A 12516-nucleotide genomic window follows, 5' to 3' on the forward strand; every position below is an offset into this window, starting at 1 on the left:
CGGGCTGGTGACGTCCGAATAATTAGGTATTAACCTACGATAATAGCCAGCCAGCCCCAGGAACTGTCTCACCCCCTTTTTGGTCTTGGGCCTCGGGCAGGCCGCAATCGCTGCGGTCTTGTTAATTTGGGGACGCACCTGCCCGTTGCCCAAGTGGAAGCCCAGATACCGTACTTCCACCCGCCCAATCGCACACTTCTTCGGGTTGGCCGTGAAACCCGCCTGCCTCAGCGACCTAAGGACGGCCCTCAGGTGTTGTAGGTGCCTCGGCCAGTCATTACTATAAATAATATCGTCTAAGTATGCGGCCGCATAGGTGGCGTGGGGGCGGAGGACCCTGTCCATCAGCCGCTGAAACGTAGCGGGTGCCCCAAACAGCCCAAAAGGAAGTGTGACGAACTGGTGTAAGCCGAACGGTGTGGAAAAGGCTGTTTTTTCACGGGATAATGGAGTCAAGGGGATCTGCCAATAACCCTTTGTTAAATCCAGTGTCGAGTAAAAACGAGCCGTGCCTAGCCAATCGAGCAACTCATCAATACGAGGCATTGGGTACGCATCGAATTTAGACACCGTGTTGACTTTTCTATAGTCCACACAGAACCGGACCGACCCGTCGGCCTTGGGTACCAAGACCACTGGGCTGCTCCAGTCACTGTGGGACTCCTCGACGATGCCCATTTCGAGCATGGCCTCGAGTTCTTCCCGAACCACCTTTTTCTTGTGTTCGGGTAACCTGTAAGGGCGGCTACGCACTACCACCCTCGGCGGCGTCTCAATGTGGTGCTCTATGAGGTTAGTGTGGCCGGGCAGGGGTGAGAACACGTCCGAAAACTCGGTCTGCAACTGGGCAACCTCCGCGAGTTGGGTCGGGGAGAGGTGGTCTCCACAGGGGACCGGAGAGGGACATGATGCTAATGTTCCTTTTTGAACCTCTGGCCCCAGCTCCGCCTTCTCCGGAACCACCAACACCAACGCCACGGGGACCTCCTCATTCCAGAGTTTGAGTAGGTTGAGGTGGTAAATCTGTAGCGCCCCACCCCTGTCCGTTCGCTTCACCTCATAGTTGACGTCCCCGACTCACTGTGTGACCTCAAAGGGTCCTTGCCACTAGGCGACTAATTTAGAGCTCGATGTGGGCAACAGTACGAGTACTTTCTCTCCCGGTGCAAACTCTCTAAGGTGCGTACCCTTGTCGTACAGGCGGGTTTGCCGTTCTTGGGCCTGCCGCAAATTCTCCAGGGTTAGGTGTGTGAGTGTGGGGAGTTTTGCGCACAGGTCAAATAACGTATTGAATTTAATTTTTGCTTGGTGAAGGTCCTTCCTCCCAATTTTCTCGCAGCGCGTCTAAAATGCCGCGCGGCTTACGCCCATATAATAATTAAAACGGGGAGAACCCTGTGGAGGCTTGGGGGACCTCTCGCACTGCAAAGAGCAAGGGTTCGAGCCATTTATCCCAGTTACGCGCGTCCTCACTTACAAATTTTTTAATTATGTTTTTAAGGGTGCGATTAAACCGTTCCACTAAACCGTCCGTTTGTGGGTGATACACGCTGGTGCGGATCGGCTTAATACCTAATAACCCATACAGTTCGTTCAGTGTTCGTGACATAAACGAGGTGCCTTGATCAGTCAGAATCTCTTTCGGGATTCCAACTCGGGAGATGACGCGGAAGAGCGCCTCCACAATACTGCGTGTTGAGATATTGCGAAGAGGCACGGCTTCCGGGTATCGCGTTGCATAGTCCACCAGAACTAATATAAAGCGGTACCCTCGTGCTGACTGATCTAATGGCCCGACGAGATCCATCCCAATTCTTTCGAACGGGGTCTCGATTAACGGTAGAGGGCGCAAAGGCGCTTTTGGAATGGCCGCTGGATTTACTAACTGGCATTCGCGGCACGCCGTACACCACCTACGGACATCACCGCGAATCCCCGGCCAATAGAATTGGGCCATTATTCGGGCTAGTGTTTTATCCTGCCCTAAGTGTCCAGCCATAGGATTAAAGTGAGCCGCCTGGAATACCAATTCCCGGCGGCTCTTCGGAATTAAAAGCTGCGTGACTCGCTCTTTAGTTTGAGTGTCCTGCGTCACTCGGTATAATCTATCCTTCATAATTGCGAAGTACGGGAAGGACGGGGTGGCGTTCGGCTGGAGCGTTTGACCATCGATTACTCTCACTTGGTCAAACGCATGCCGCAGAGTCTCATCTCGCGACTGCTCTAATGGGAAATCCGCGAGGGATTCCCCAATAGAGAGAGGAGGAGCCGGCGGCTCCTCACTCTGACGCGGAGATGACGTAGACGGCTCTGTGACAGCTGCTCCCGCCAAAGCGACACCGGAACCTCCCCCTGTCAAATGGCAGGACCCACTCTTTACTAGGCTTGTCATTAAACCCTGAAATCCCGGCCAATCAGTCCCCAAAATTAAAGAGTGGGTAAGGCGAGGATTAACTGCCGCCTTCACTATAAATTTCTCTCCTCTGAAAATAATGTGGACCGACACCAAAGGGTAGCGGTGAACATCCCCATGCACACACAACACCTTCACCCCTTGTGCTCCCCCCAATGCCTCGTCTTGAACCAGGCTTTGGCGAATTGAGGTCTGATTACAACCAGAATCCACCAACGCCTGATATGTAGCCCCTTGGATACTCACCGGTATGCGATACGCTCCGGCCCGATCGAGGGCGGCCTCTGGCGCATCGGGGATCCGAACCACCGCGCCCACCTCCATCGCCGTGCACTGCTGTTGAAGGTGGCCCGGCTCCCTGCAGCACCAGCAAACCGGCCCGGGCTTTCCCTCTGCACCGGTGATCTGGGGCTCACTCACCTGAGGTGGGGGAGAGACAGACACAGAAGGGAGAAACAGAAGGGCACTGCGGGTGCGGCGGGCCGGCTGGGGTGGTGCCGGCCCCCGCCTCCGCGGAGGGGGAACGGAGAGAGGACGGGACACAGGAGGAGGGAGGGAGAGAGAGAAAAGGAGAGAAGAGAAGATGTCATCTGCTGTTCTGCCGCCAGGACAGCTGCCAGATGATCCTCCGCCAGCTCGATTGCCTGATCCAGCGACGCCGGGCGGTGGCACTGGACCCACTCTGCGGTTCCCGCTGGTAAACGCGCAACGAATTGTTCCAGTACCACCTGGTCGATGAGTCCCTTGGCGTCGCAACTGTCGGCCCTCAACCACTGCCAGCAGGTGTCCCGGAGTTGCTAGCCAAACGCAAACGGCCGGCCGACTTCCTCCAAGCGCAGAGCGCGGAAACGCTGATGTTGTTGCTCCGGGGTGCGTCCCACCCGCTGGAGGACGGCCCGGCGAAGGTCCGCGTAGGCCAGCCGGCAGTCGGCGGGGAGCTGTAGCGCGGCCAGCTGCGCCTCTCCCGTTAGCAGGGGGAGGAGGCGCGTCGCGCGCTGTTCCACCGGCCACCCTGAGGTCTCTGCCACCTGCTAAAAGAGCGTGAAGAATGCCTCGGGGTCGTCCTGTGGGCCCATCTCCGTGAGGGTGAGGGGGGAAGGGCCCGCGCCGGTGGAGATGGTGGACCCCGCCGACGCGAGGAGGTGCCGGAACGCCCGACGATCTTCCTGTTGCGCTAGCACCAGGGCCTCGAACCGTTGTTCTTGCTCCTTTCGGAGGGCGAGCAGCGCCTGGTGCTGGCTCTGTTGGGCCGTGGCGAGGGGGTGGATCAGGTCGGCGAAGGTGGAGGACTCCATGGGGCTGTTGTCTTCTGTGCTCGGATCCCGGGTTTCGGCACCACTGTAGCAGTCCATGTAGGTGGGTGGAGCAAAGAAGGACGTCAGGACAGAACTGATTTCCCAAACTCTCTCTTATTCAGCTTTTCAGCGTATCTCTTTACTCTCACACACACACTCAGACACGCACACACATCAGTAGTCTAGTTGTGGAGAGAGCTCTCTCTGCTCTCGCTCTCTCTCCTTAAATAGGGCGCGGTCACTGGGAAGACACACAAACACATTAATTAACAACAGGTGTAGTGATTCTGCCACTTAACTTCCCCGACTCCACCCTCCTGTCACAGACCGATGCTAGACCATGCCCCCGCTGCCACAGTGTGCTTGCCTTCTGAAATCAACTCCTCTCAGAACTTTTGGATGAATTTCTCGAAGCTTGGCAAAAGGCCTTGTTATATGACCGTAATACGCATATTGTGATTTTAATTTCATTTGTGAAAATTTTACCAGTTTTGACCCTTGATTAAATAACTTGTACTTTGATAATTTCATGAGGGTGTATGTTCTTCTGAAATCAACTCCTCTCACAATTTATGGAGGAATTTCACCGAACTTGGCAAAATGCTTTGTTATATGAAGGTTATACATATGTAAATTTTGTTTAATTTGGGCAAATTTTACCAGTGTTTTACCCTTGATTATTGACAAACTTGTACTTTGGCAATTTCATCAAGGTGTGCTTGCTTTCTGAAATCAACTTCCCTCACAAATTTTGGAGGAATTTCATGTAATTTGTAATTTTTATCCCCCACTGGCCAAAAGGCAAAGTCAGTCCGTCCGTCCTGGAAAGGGTTCTCACCTTCTGAAATCAACTCCTCTCACAATTTTTGGGAGGAGTTTCACGAAAGTTGGCAAAAGGCTTTGTTATAGGACAGTAATACACATGTATTGCAATTTCGTTTGCAATATATTGTAGCGGGGGATATTGTGCTCTCAGAGCACTCTTGTTAAATATAGAATTAGCAATGATGGATGCAGCTAAATTTTGTCAGTTTCAGGTTGTTGCGGAGAAAATTGTGGGTTCTTCTTTTTTTCATGGAAGGGTACCAGCAAATTTGTCCACGTCTGTATTTGCTTGTTAAAACTATAGCATAGACTATGTAGTTCGCTGTTTTGAGGAGGGAAATATTGATCACTCATCATGGTTAGCTGGCTAGCTTGTTGTTAACAAAAGATGAACATGGAGGTACCCGTGGTCCCCCAGCCCCCATTGTAGCTTGAATCCCCTGTGACTTGAAAATGAAGTAATTCCATTTTTGAACTTCTCATGTTTGAGATTGAATGCAGTATCAGGGTGAATATAAAAGCTTCTAAGAATTCAGTATTACATTACAGGCATTTAGCAGATGCTGTTATCCAGAGCAACATGGACACACCCAGAGCAGCCTGGGGAGCAGGTGGAGGTTGGGTGCCTTGCTCAAGGGCACTTCAGCCATTGCTACTGGTCCAGGGAATTGAACTGGTGACCTTTTGGCCTCAAAGCTGCTTCTCCAACCATTAGGCCATGGCTTCTACTGATTTCCCCAGGAGAATAATAAATGTCATTGTAACAAAATAACTGCATGTACAGATTATGGTAATTAAACAAAAATGGCAATTATATTACTTGATGGCTAATTTTGGGAATGGTCACACAGTCTTCAGCCTCACCTTTGGATTTTACAGTGGAAATTTGCTGTCGAATGTTCACCAGCCTGAGAGATTTGGATATTCAAGGGAGGTGTAGTGAGACATTAGAGCAGATTACAGATGTGGACAATTAAAAAAAAAAAAAGGGAAACATAAACACCATATTCTTTAATTTCATATGAGATTTCATTTCATTTGAGAATTTGTATGAGGATTTTTTTCAAACCGTATAAAACATATCTCACCATTAAAGTGGGAATGATTTACATGTGTTAACATGAACAAACCATGTATTTAGCATTAAGAAAAATAATAAACACTTGTACTAATTTACATTTTAAAATACGATTGAAAAGAAAATCCAAATAATCAACACCCATATTAAACAGTGTTCGTACACTCACTGATTTTAACGCTACGTTCACACTGCAAGGCTTAATGCTCAAGTCCGATTTTTTTGTGAAATACGATTTTTTTGTGAGGTCGTTCACATTAACAAATATATGCAACTTGTATGTGATCCTCAGTATGAACGAAAAGCGACCTAAAAGTGTTCCGCATGCGCATTGCAGGATACGACGACGTCACACGCAGTGAGCATGGCCAGTGTTTACGGAAGTAAAACCGCCCGGTTGCGGTATGACCCATCCAATCTAGCTTGAATAGCTGTATCCCCCCAAATGGAAATCGGCTCCCTAACCTCTGCGTCCTTCCATTGAGAAGATTCAGAACCTTCACAGCCCGAAGTGTCCCTCGCATTGATGTCATGCGCAGGGGCGCAGATACGTTTTTGGAACTGGGGGGGACAAAGCTGCCAGCAAACCAACCCCAACCCCGATATGCCTGTCAAACTTGTTGTGGGTTACCACAGCAACCAAGCTCGAGCTCGCAACCTGTGCAGTCTGCGCAGCTCAACCAACCGAATATCAGTCTTTGTTTTATGTGAGTTGTTGCAACTATGTATGTACTGCCGTGCACCTCAATAAACCGAATGGTAATTAGTCTTTTGATTTTTCCGTGAGGTTTGCCTTATGCAAAGAAAGACAGCATAGATGTTTTTTCCTCCCTATAAGTGGGGGGGGGACCGAACGAGGTGAATTTAAATCTGGGTTGGACGAGTCCCACCCTCTATCTGCGCCCGTGATTATGCGCCATGTTGTTGTAACTTTTTTTGAGAGACCCGCCGCCTACTTCAGTGCAGAATAGTGACGTTTGTGGCTTGTTGATGACGTGTAAGTCGGATGAATGCGACCTGGCGGTTCAGACTGAAGTCGCATATGAAAAGAGCGGATAGGAATCGGAATTAGGACCACATATCCAAACGGCCTGGGTCGGATTTGAAAAAATCGGATCTGTGTCGTTCATATTGTCAATAAAAGATCGGATACAGGTCACATATGAGCGAAAAGATCGGATTTGAGTCACTTCAGCCTGCAGTGTGAACGTAGCCTAAGATTTGAAAGTTCAGGATTTAAGAACATAACTGAAATTTTGTTTATTTATGTTGACTTAATTTTTAGTAAACATTAGTCAATGTGGTTGTACTTTTCTTAACATGAATATACAGTGTGTTAACTAATACTTTTGTTAACTTGGCTACCTTCATTGCAGTTTATTGATATAATTATCAGCTTCAATTTTGCATTAGGTGTCAATTTCTAATAAATGTTTGTGTAGTGCACATTAATAGGCACAGACTATATTATTTTGTATCTGAAGATTTAAATCAAGGCTTGGATTTTCTCCTTCTAGAAACCTGGTGCATGTTTGAGGAGTTGTTAGAAACTGAAATGAAGAGAAAATTTGTTTTGGTGAAAATACTCTATGTAGTTACTTTACATTCATAGACACATTTCTTTTTTTATTAGTACTTAGGATATTTTCTCAATTTTCATTTAAATGATGAGAACTGTAGGTGAAACGTAATGCGATTTGTAATGTTTTTTCCTTTCCTCTCCATTTAATCTCTCAGTTTCCGATGGGCAGACGGACAGCATGTGATATTTACTGGCATGGCGTCTCCTTCCATGATAATGAGAATATTGTTTCAGGGCAGGTCAACAAGTTCCCAGGTAAGTTACACTGAAAATAAAATGAAATATGTAGTTGGTCAGATTTAAGAGAATGTTATGTATAGTTTCCATAAAAATATTAAGTTTCTCATCAAAACGTAATTTCATAGTTTGTACTAAGCTGAAAGGTAGACTTTCAGATTTTTCAGATGTAGGCCAGAACAAGAATTTTCCCTGACACCCAATTGTTTTTGTTTGGTCGACCAAAAGCTACTGAATTTGAATCAGACTTCCAATTTTATTAGTTTTTTTTTTTAAATAGAACATTTAATGAATTTAAGGCCACATGGCCCTAAATTCTCTGCTATTTTGCCTGCTTCAGCATGACCCAGTTCAAGATACTATGTAATGCATCACATGGTGGGCTTTCCCCATTCACGCAAGGCATTGTGGGAAACAAATTTGAAACAGGAGAGAAAAATGGAGGACGTGAGTGTGCGAATGAAATGTGAAAGAACGACTACAGTAATGGAAAGCGAGAAGAAAATGTTATGTTGCGAAGGAAACGCAGGACCAAACTAATAAATATCGGTGGTCAGCAAGCACCTCGGTGTGATCAGCTGTTCGTTTAGTGACAAAATGATGTAACTGTCGGTGCACGGTCAAAGGTAAACCTGCGCATGCGCACGTGGACTTCCTCTGTCTGCTTGACTGTGCAAAGCGAGTGATTTCACGCACGTTATTTGCTCAAGAATCCCCTCAAATGAAATAACTTCCCAGCCACAAGATGGCCTGATATTTTTGAGATGTTACAGAAATAAACATGTATCACAATGACCAAATTTCAGAGGGAACTAAATTTCACCAATTTTATGAAATAAAAAAGCCGTCTAGCTTTTAAATTTCAGCAGGTGGTTTATCACACAGGAAATATAATTATGTAATGTGCAAAACCAGACTCTGTTTTCTGTGTTGCCACAGTCCAAGAAAATCCAGTCGTTCATGATTGTATCCAGGGGTGATAGCGTTCCAGCGCCGCGCCGGATTTCCGGCATACCGTGGCTGGGGAAAAAAAAAAATCTAGTTCGCCCATTGTCCTGTCTCATTCTGAGATGCGCAGATAGACAGTAAAGGGAATTCGGAATTCCCTTTACTGTCTATCTGCGCATCTCAGAATGACACAGGACAATGGGCGAACTAGATTTTTTTTTTTTCCCAGCCACGGTATGCCGGAAATCCGGCGCAGCGCCAGAACGCTATCACCCCTGTGTATCTGAATTAAATATTAGTGATGGGGCTGTTAATGATGCTATCAACAATATTGAATTTTCAGAAATAACGTGAAGCAATAAAATTCTGATTATGGCCTTTCTCTAACAGAACAGTTATCAGCACGTTAATATGCTCCCTGCCCCAATAGTGATATTCCTGCCTAGCTATTACACACAAATAAATGCCAGTTACGTCTGTAGCTGTGGTTCGATGAATCCTGGATAAACACCAGGAACAGTCAACATGGATACTTTTTTTGTGTGTCTGTGAATGCATATCAAGACCTTACAATAATGTCAAAGTGATGTACAGTGCCATTCATGATTATTGTAAAAAGGGTTAAAAAAAATCAACCAATGGGCAAAAACAAATGCCCATTTCTACTGTGAGGGCAATAATAATAAAAAAAAAAAAAAAGTTGACGCCAACTGGAACTGTTACAAACTTGCCTGGAAGAGGACTTACCCAAGTTTATTTTGCCCCACATACAGTGAGGAGGAGGGTAAGAGAGGCAAAAAATCCCAAAGGGTCACTGTTGGTGAATTACAAGAAAAAGTAAAATCTGGGGGTTTCCAAGTCTCCAAAACCACCATCACACGCCACCTCCATGCCAACAGATTATTTGGAAGGTCTGCCAGAAAAAAAGGCTTACAAATGTAAGCACCTGAAGTTTGTGAAATGCTACTACACCTTTGACTGGAACCGTGTCCTATTGTCTGATGTAAGAAAAATTGATCTTTTTGGCAATAAACACTCAAAGTGGGTATGGCGATAATGAAAGAACCCGATCCCACCTCTAAAATATGATGGAGGTTTTGTGATGTTTTGGGGCTGTTTTTCCTCCGAAGGCCATGAAATACCAGGACATTTTAAATCAAAATGTGTCTGCTTCTACCAAGAAACTAAAACTGGGTCATCACTGGATCTTCCAGCAGGACAATGATCCAAAGTGTATGTCCAAATCAACACAAATAGGGTTAGCTGAGCACAGAATCAAGCTTCTGCCGTGGCCATCTCAGTCCCCTGACCTGAACCCCATTGAAAACCTGTGGGGTGAGCTGAAGAGGAGAGAGCACAAGAGAGGGCCGAGGATCCTGGATGATCTTGAGAGGTTGTGAATGGTCTCAGATGTCCTGCTTTGTACCTCCAACCTTATGCTGTAGGAGAATACTCTGCTGTTTTGCTGGCAAAGGGGGATTGTACAAAGTATTAAATGCAGGGGTGGCAATAATGGTGGCATATGTGGGTTTTATATAATTATTTATTGATGAAGGATTTGATTTTTCTCTGAATAAATTCATTTCAATTAACGGTTGGGTTTTTCTAATTTTTTTTCAGTGTGTGATGAAGCGACTTCACCAAACGGTGGATTTATTTATGTTTTTTCTAACCATTTTTACTAATCTTTACAAGGGGTGGCAATAATCATAGAGGGCACTGTATAAAATAGTATTTGCAACAAATACTGATGTCACACAGCCACATTTCCATGGAATGTTCTTGTTGAGCTCTAGTTGGTTCAACACTAGTTTGGAATGACAAGGTACCCTGGTAGTCATTGTAGGTTCCTATAACTACAGATGATCTCTGCACTCTTGGAGGGGGTGATGGTAAATTAACCCAGAGAAGTTGCATGGTGATTCCCAAGTAGCAGTGGCATGTCAGGGTAGTGGCATGTCATGGGATGTCCAACCCGCTTATGGGTCATGCTGATTATGACTACCACCCAGTAGGATAGTCTTTGTTTTGAAAAGTCATCCCCTCGTGTCTTTTTTTTTTGGGGGGGGGGGTGGCTGTCCTCAGTCGAAGTAGTGCGTAATGTGTGCTAGGTAGGTAGAAGTCCTCCTGAATGACCTACTCCTTGGTGTGAATGTACGGGAGTCAGTTGTCCAAATAGAGCAGTATACTAATGTCTTGGGACCTACTGAACACATGTATCATGAAGAGACCTGTAGTGCTAGAGAGATACTCAAGGGTAGAATGTGGAATACCAGCCTTCGGAAGGCAAATCTCGAAAGGAATTTGTGTTCTGGGGCCATGGTAACCTGGAAATGGGTGTTGCGCAAATCCATTGGCTTGAACCAGGCATGTATTTACATGGCCTGAATTTGATCTGACCACTTTAATATGGGAATACAAGGGCTTTTAAGAACCATTTCAGCCCCCCCAAATCTATTATAGGATAGAAACTGCTGTCCTTATTCTGACCGAGAAAATACATTTAGCAGAACCCATTGTTCTGAGCTATGGGGTCTACCTTCCGTACTTCCCTCTAAGAGGGGGAAAAAAACTTGAGCTGCAAATCTGAGGTATGATACGTTGAGACTCTGAGCTCCAAGAATGTTTTGTGTTGGCAGTGGAACAGGAGCATGTGTCTCTGAAACGATCATCAGGACCCATTGATCTGATATATTCACGGTCCAGTGAGCAATATTCTTGGCCTGCCATTCTGTGCAGCTGTACCATTTGGATCCGATTCAAATTCAATCAACCATCAAGATGGTCAATGCTAAGGTAGTGAGCACAAAGTTGGTGCACATCTTGACTTCCAAAGTGTTTGAACACTAAATGCAGGGCATGAGTCTTGCAGCACAAATGACTGAAAACAGTATGTATTATGGTTGGGAGAAAACCACTCAAGCATGTTACCAGTATGCAGTAATGGGCTTTGGATGGACAGAAACCGGATTCCAGTCCCAGTACTGTGCGTAAGTGGATCAGCTAATGCAACAGGCTCAGCAGCAAACGTATTACTTGGCCACGTTAGCAGCCTTAGCCACAGAGGAATCCCACCCTAGCCCACTTGGTTGAGAGATGAAAGGGAAATGGAGAGAACCCAACTCCAGCCACAGTTAGTAGAGTCCAGCTAACTTAGCAACACATATACAGAGGCCCACTGGCTGGTTTTTATCCCCCGCTGGTCGAAAGGCCCAAAGGGGGATTATGTCGTGGCGATTTCCGTCCGTCCCTCCTGGGAAGGGTGCTCACCTTCTGAAATCAACTCCTCTCACAATTTTTGGAGGAATTTCACGAAACTTGGCAGGATTCTTTGTTATATGTCGGTACTATGCATATTGTAATTTTGTTCAATTCGGTCTCAGTTTACCAGAGTTATGGCCCTTGATTAACAACCTTGTACTTTCACAATTTCATGAAGGTGTGCTTGCCTTCTGACATCAACTCCTCTCACAATTTTTGGACGAATTTCTTGAAGCTTGGCAAAAGGCTGTTGTATGCCGGTAATACGCATATTGTGATTTAAATTAGTTTGTGAAATTTTTACTAGAGTTTTGACCCTTGATTAAATAACTTGTTCTTTGACAATTTCATGAGGGTGTATATTCTTCTGAAATCAACTCCTCTCACAATTTGTGGAGGAATTTCACCAAACTTGGCAAAAGTCTTTGTTATATGACAGTTATAAGCATAGTGAAATTTCATTTAATTTGGGCAAATTTTACCAGAGTTATGCCCTTGATTATTAGCAAACTTGTACTTTTGGCAATTTCATCAAGGTGTGCTTGCTTTCTGAAATCAACTTCCCTCACAATTATTATTATTATTATTATTATTATTATTATTATTATTATTATTCTATGCTGGCCAAAAGGCTTGAAGGGGGATTATGTTATGGCGATGTCTGTCTGTCTGTCTGTCTGTCTGTCTGTCTGTCCATCCATCCCAGGAAGGATACTCACCTTCTGAAATCAACTCATCTCACAATTTTTGGAGGAATTTCACAAAACTTGGCAGGATTCTTTGCTATATGTTGGTGATGCGCATATTGCAATTTCGTTCAGTTCCGTCGCATTTTACCAGAGTTATGGCATAGTTGCCAGTGGGGGATATTGTGCTT

General features: G+C 45.7%; 1 protein-coding gene across 1 annotated transcript in view; it reads left to right on the top strand.

Moving 5' to 3' along the window:
- The window catches only part of ttll11 (tubulin tyrosine ligase-like family, member 11), a 74862-nt gene that overhangs the window by 18522 nt on the left and 43824 nt on the right, over positions 1–12516 (top strand). The window contains exon 2 of the mRNA XM_060912349.1: positions 7349–7448. Coding sequence (XP_060768332.1) covers positions 7349–7448 — 100 coding nt within the window. The remainder of the gene's footprint in view (positions 1–7348; positions 7449–12516) is intronic.

Source organism: Neoarius graeffei, chromosome 28 (assembly GCF_027579695.1).
Source record: "Neoarius graeffei isolate fNeoGra1 chromosome 28, fNeoGra1.pri, whole genome shotgun sequence".
In the NCBI taxonomy this organism is placed as follows: domain Eukaryota; kingdom Metazoa; phylum Chordata; class Actinopteri; order Siluriformes; family Ariidae; genus Neoarius; species Neoarius graeffei.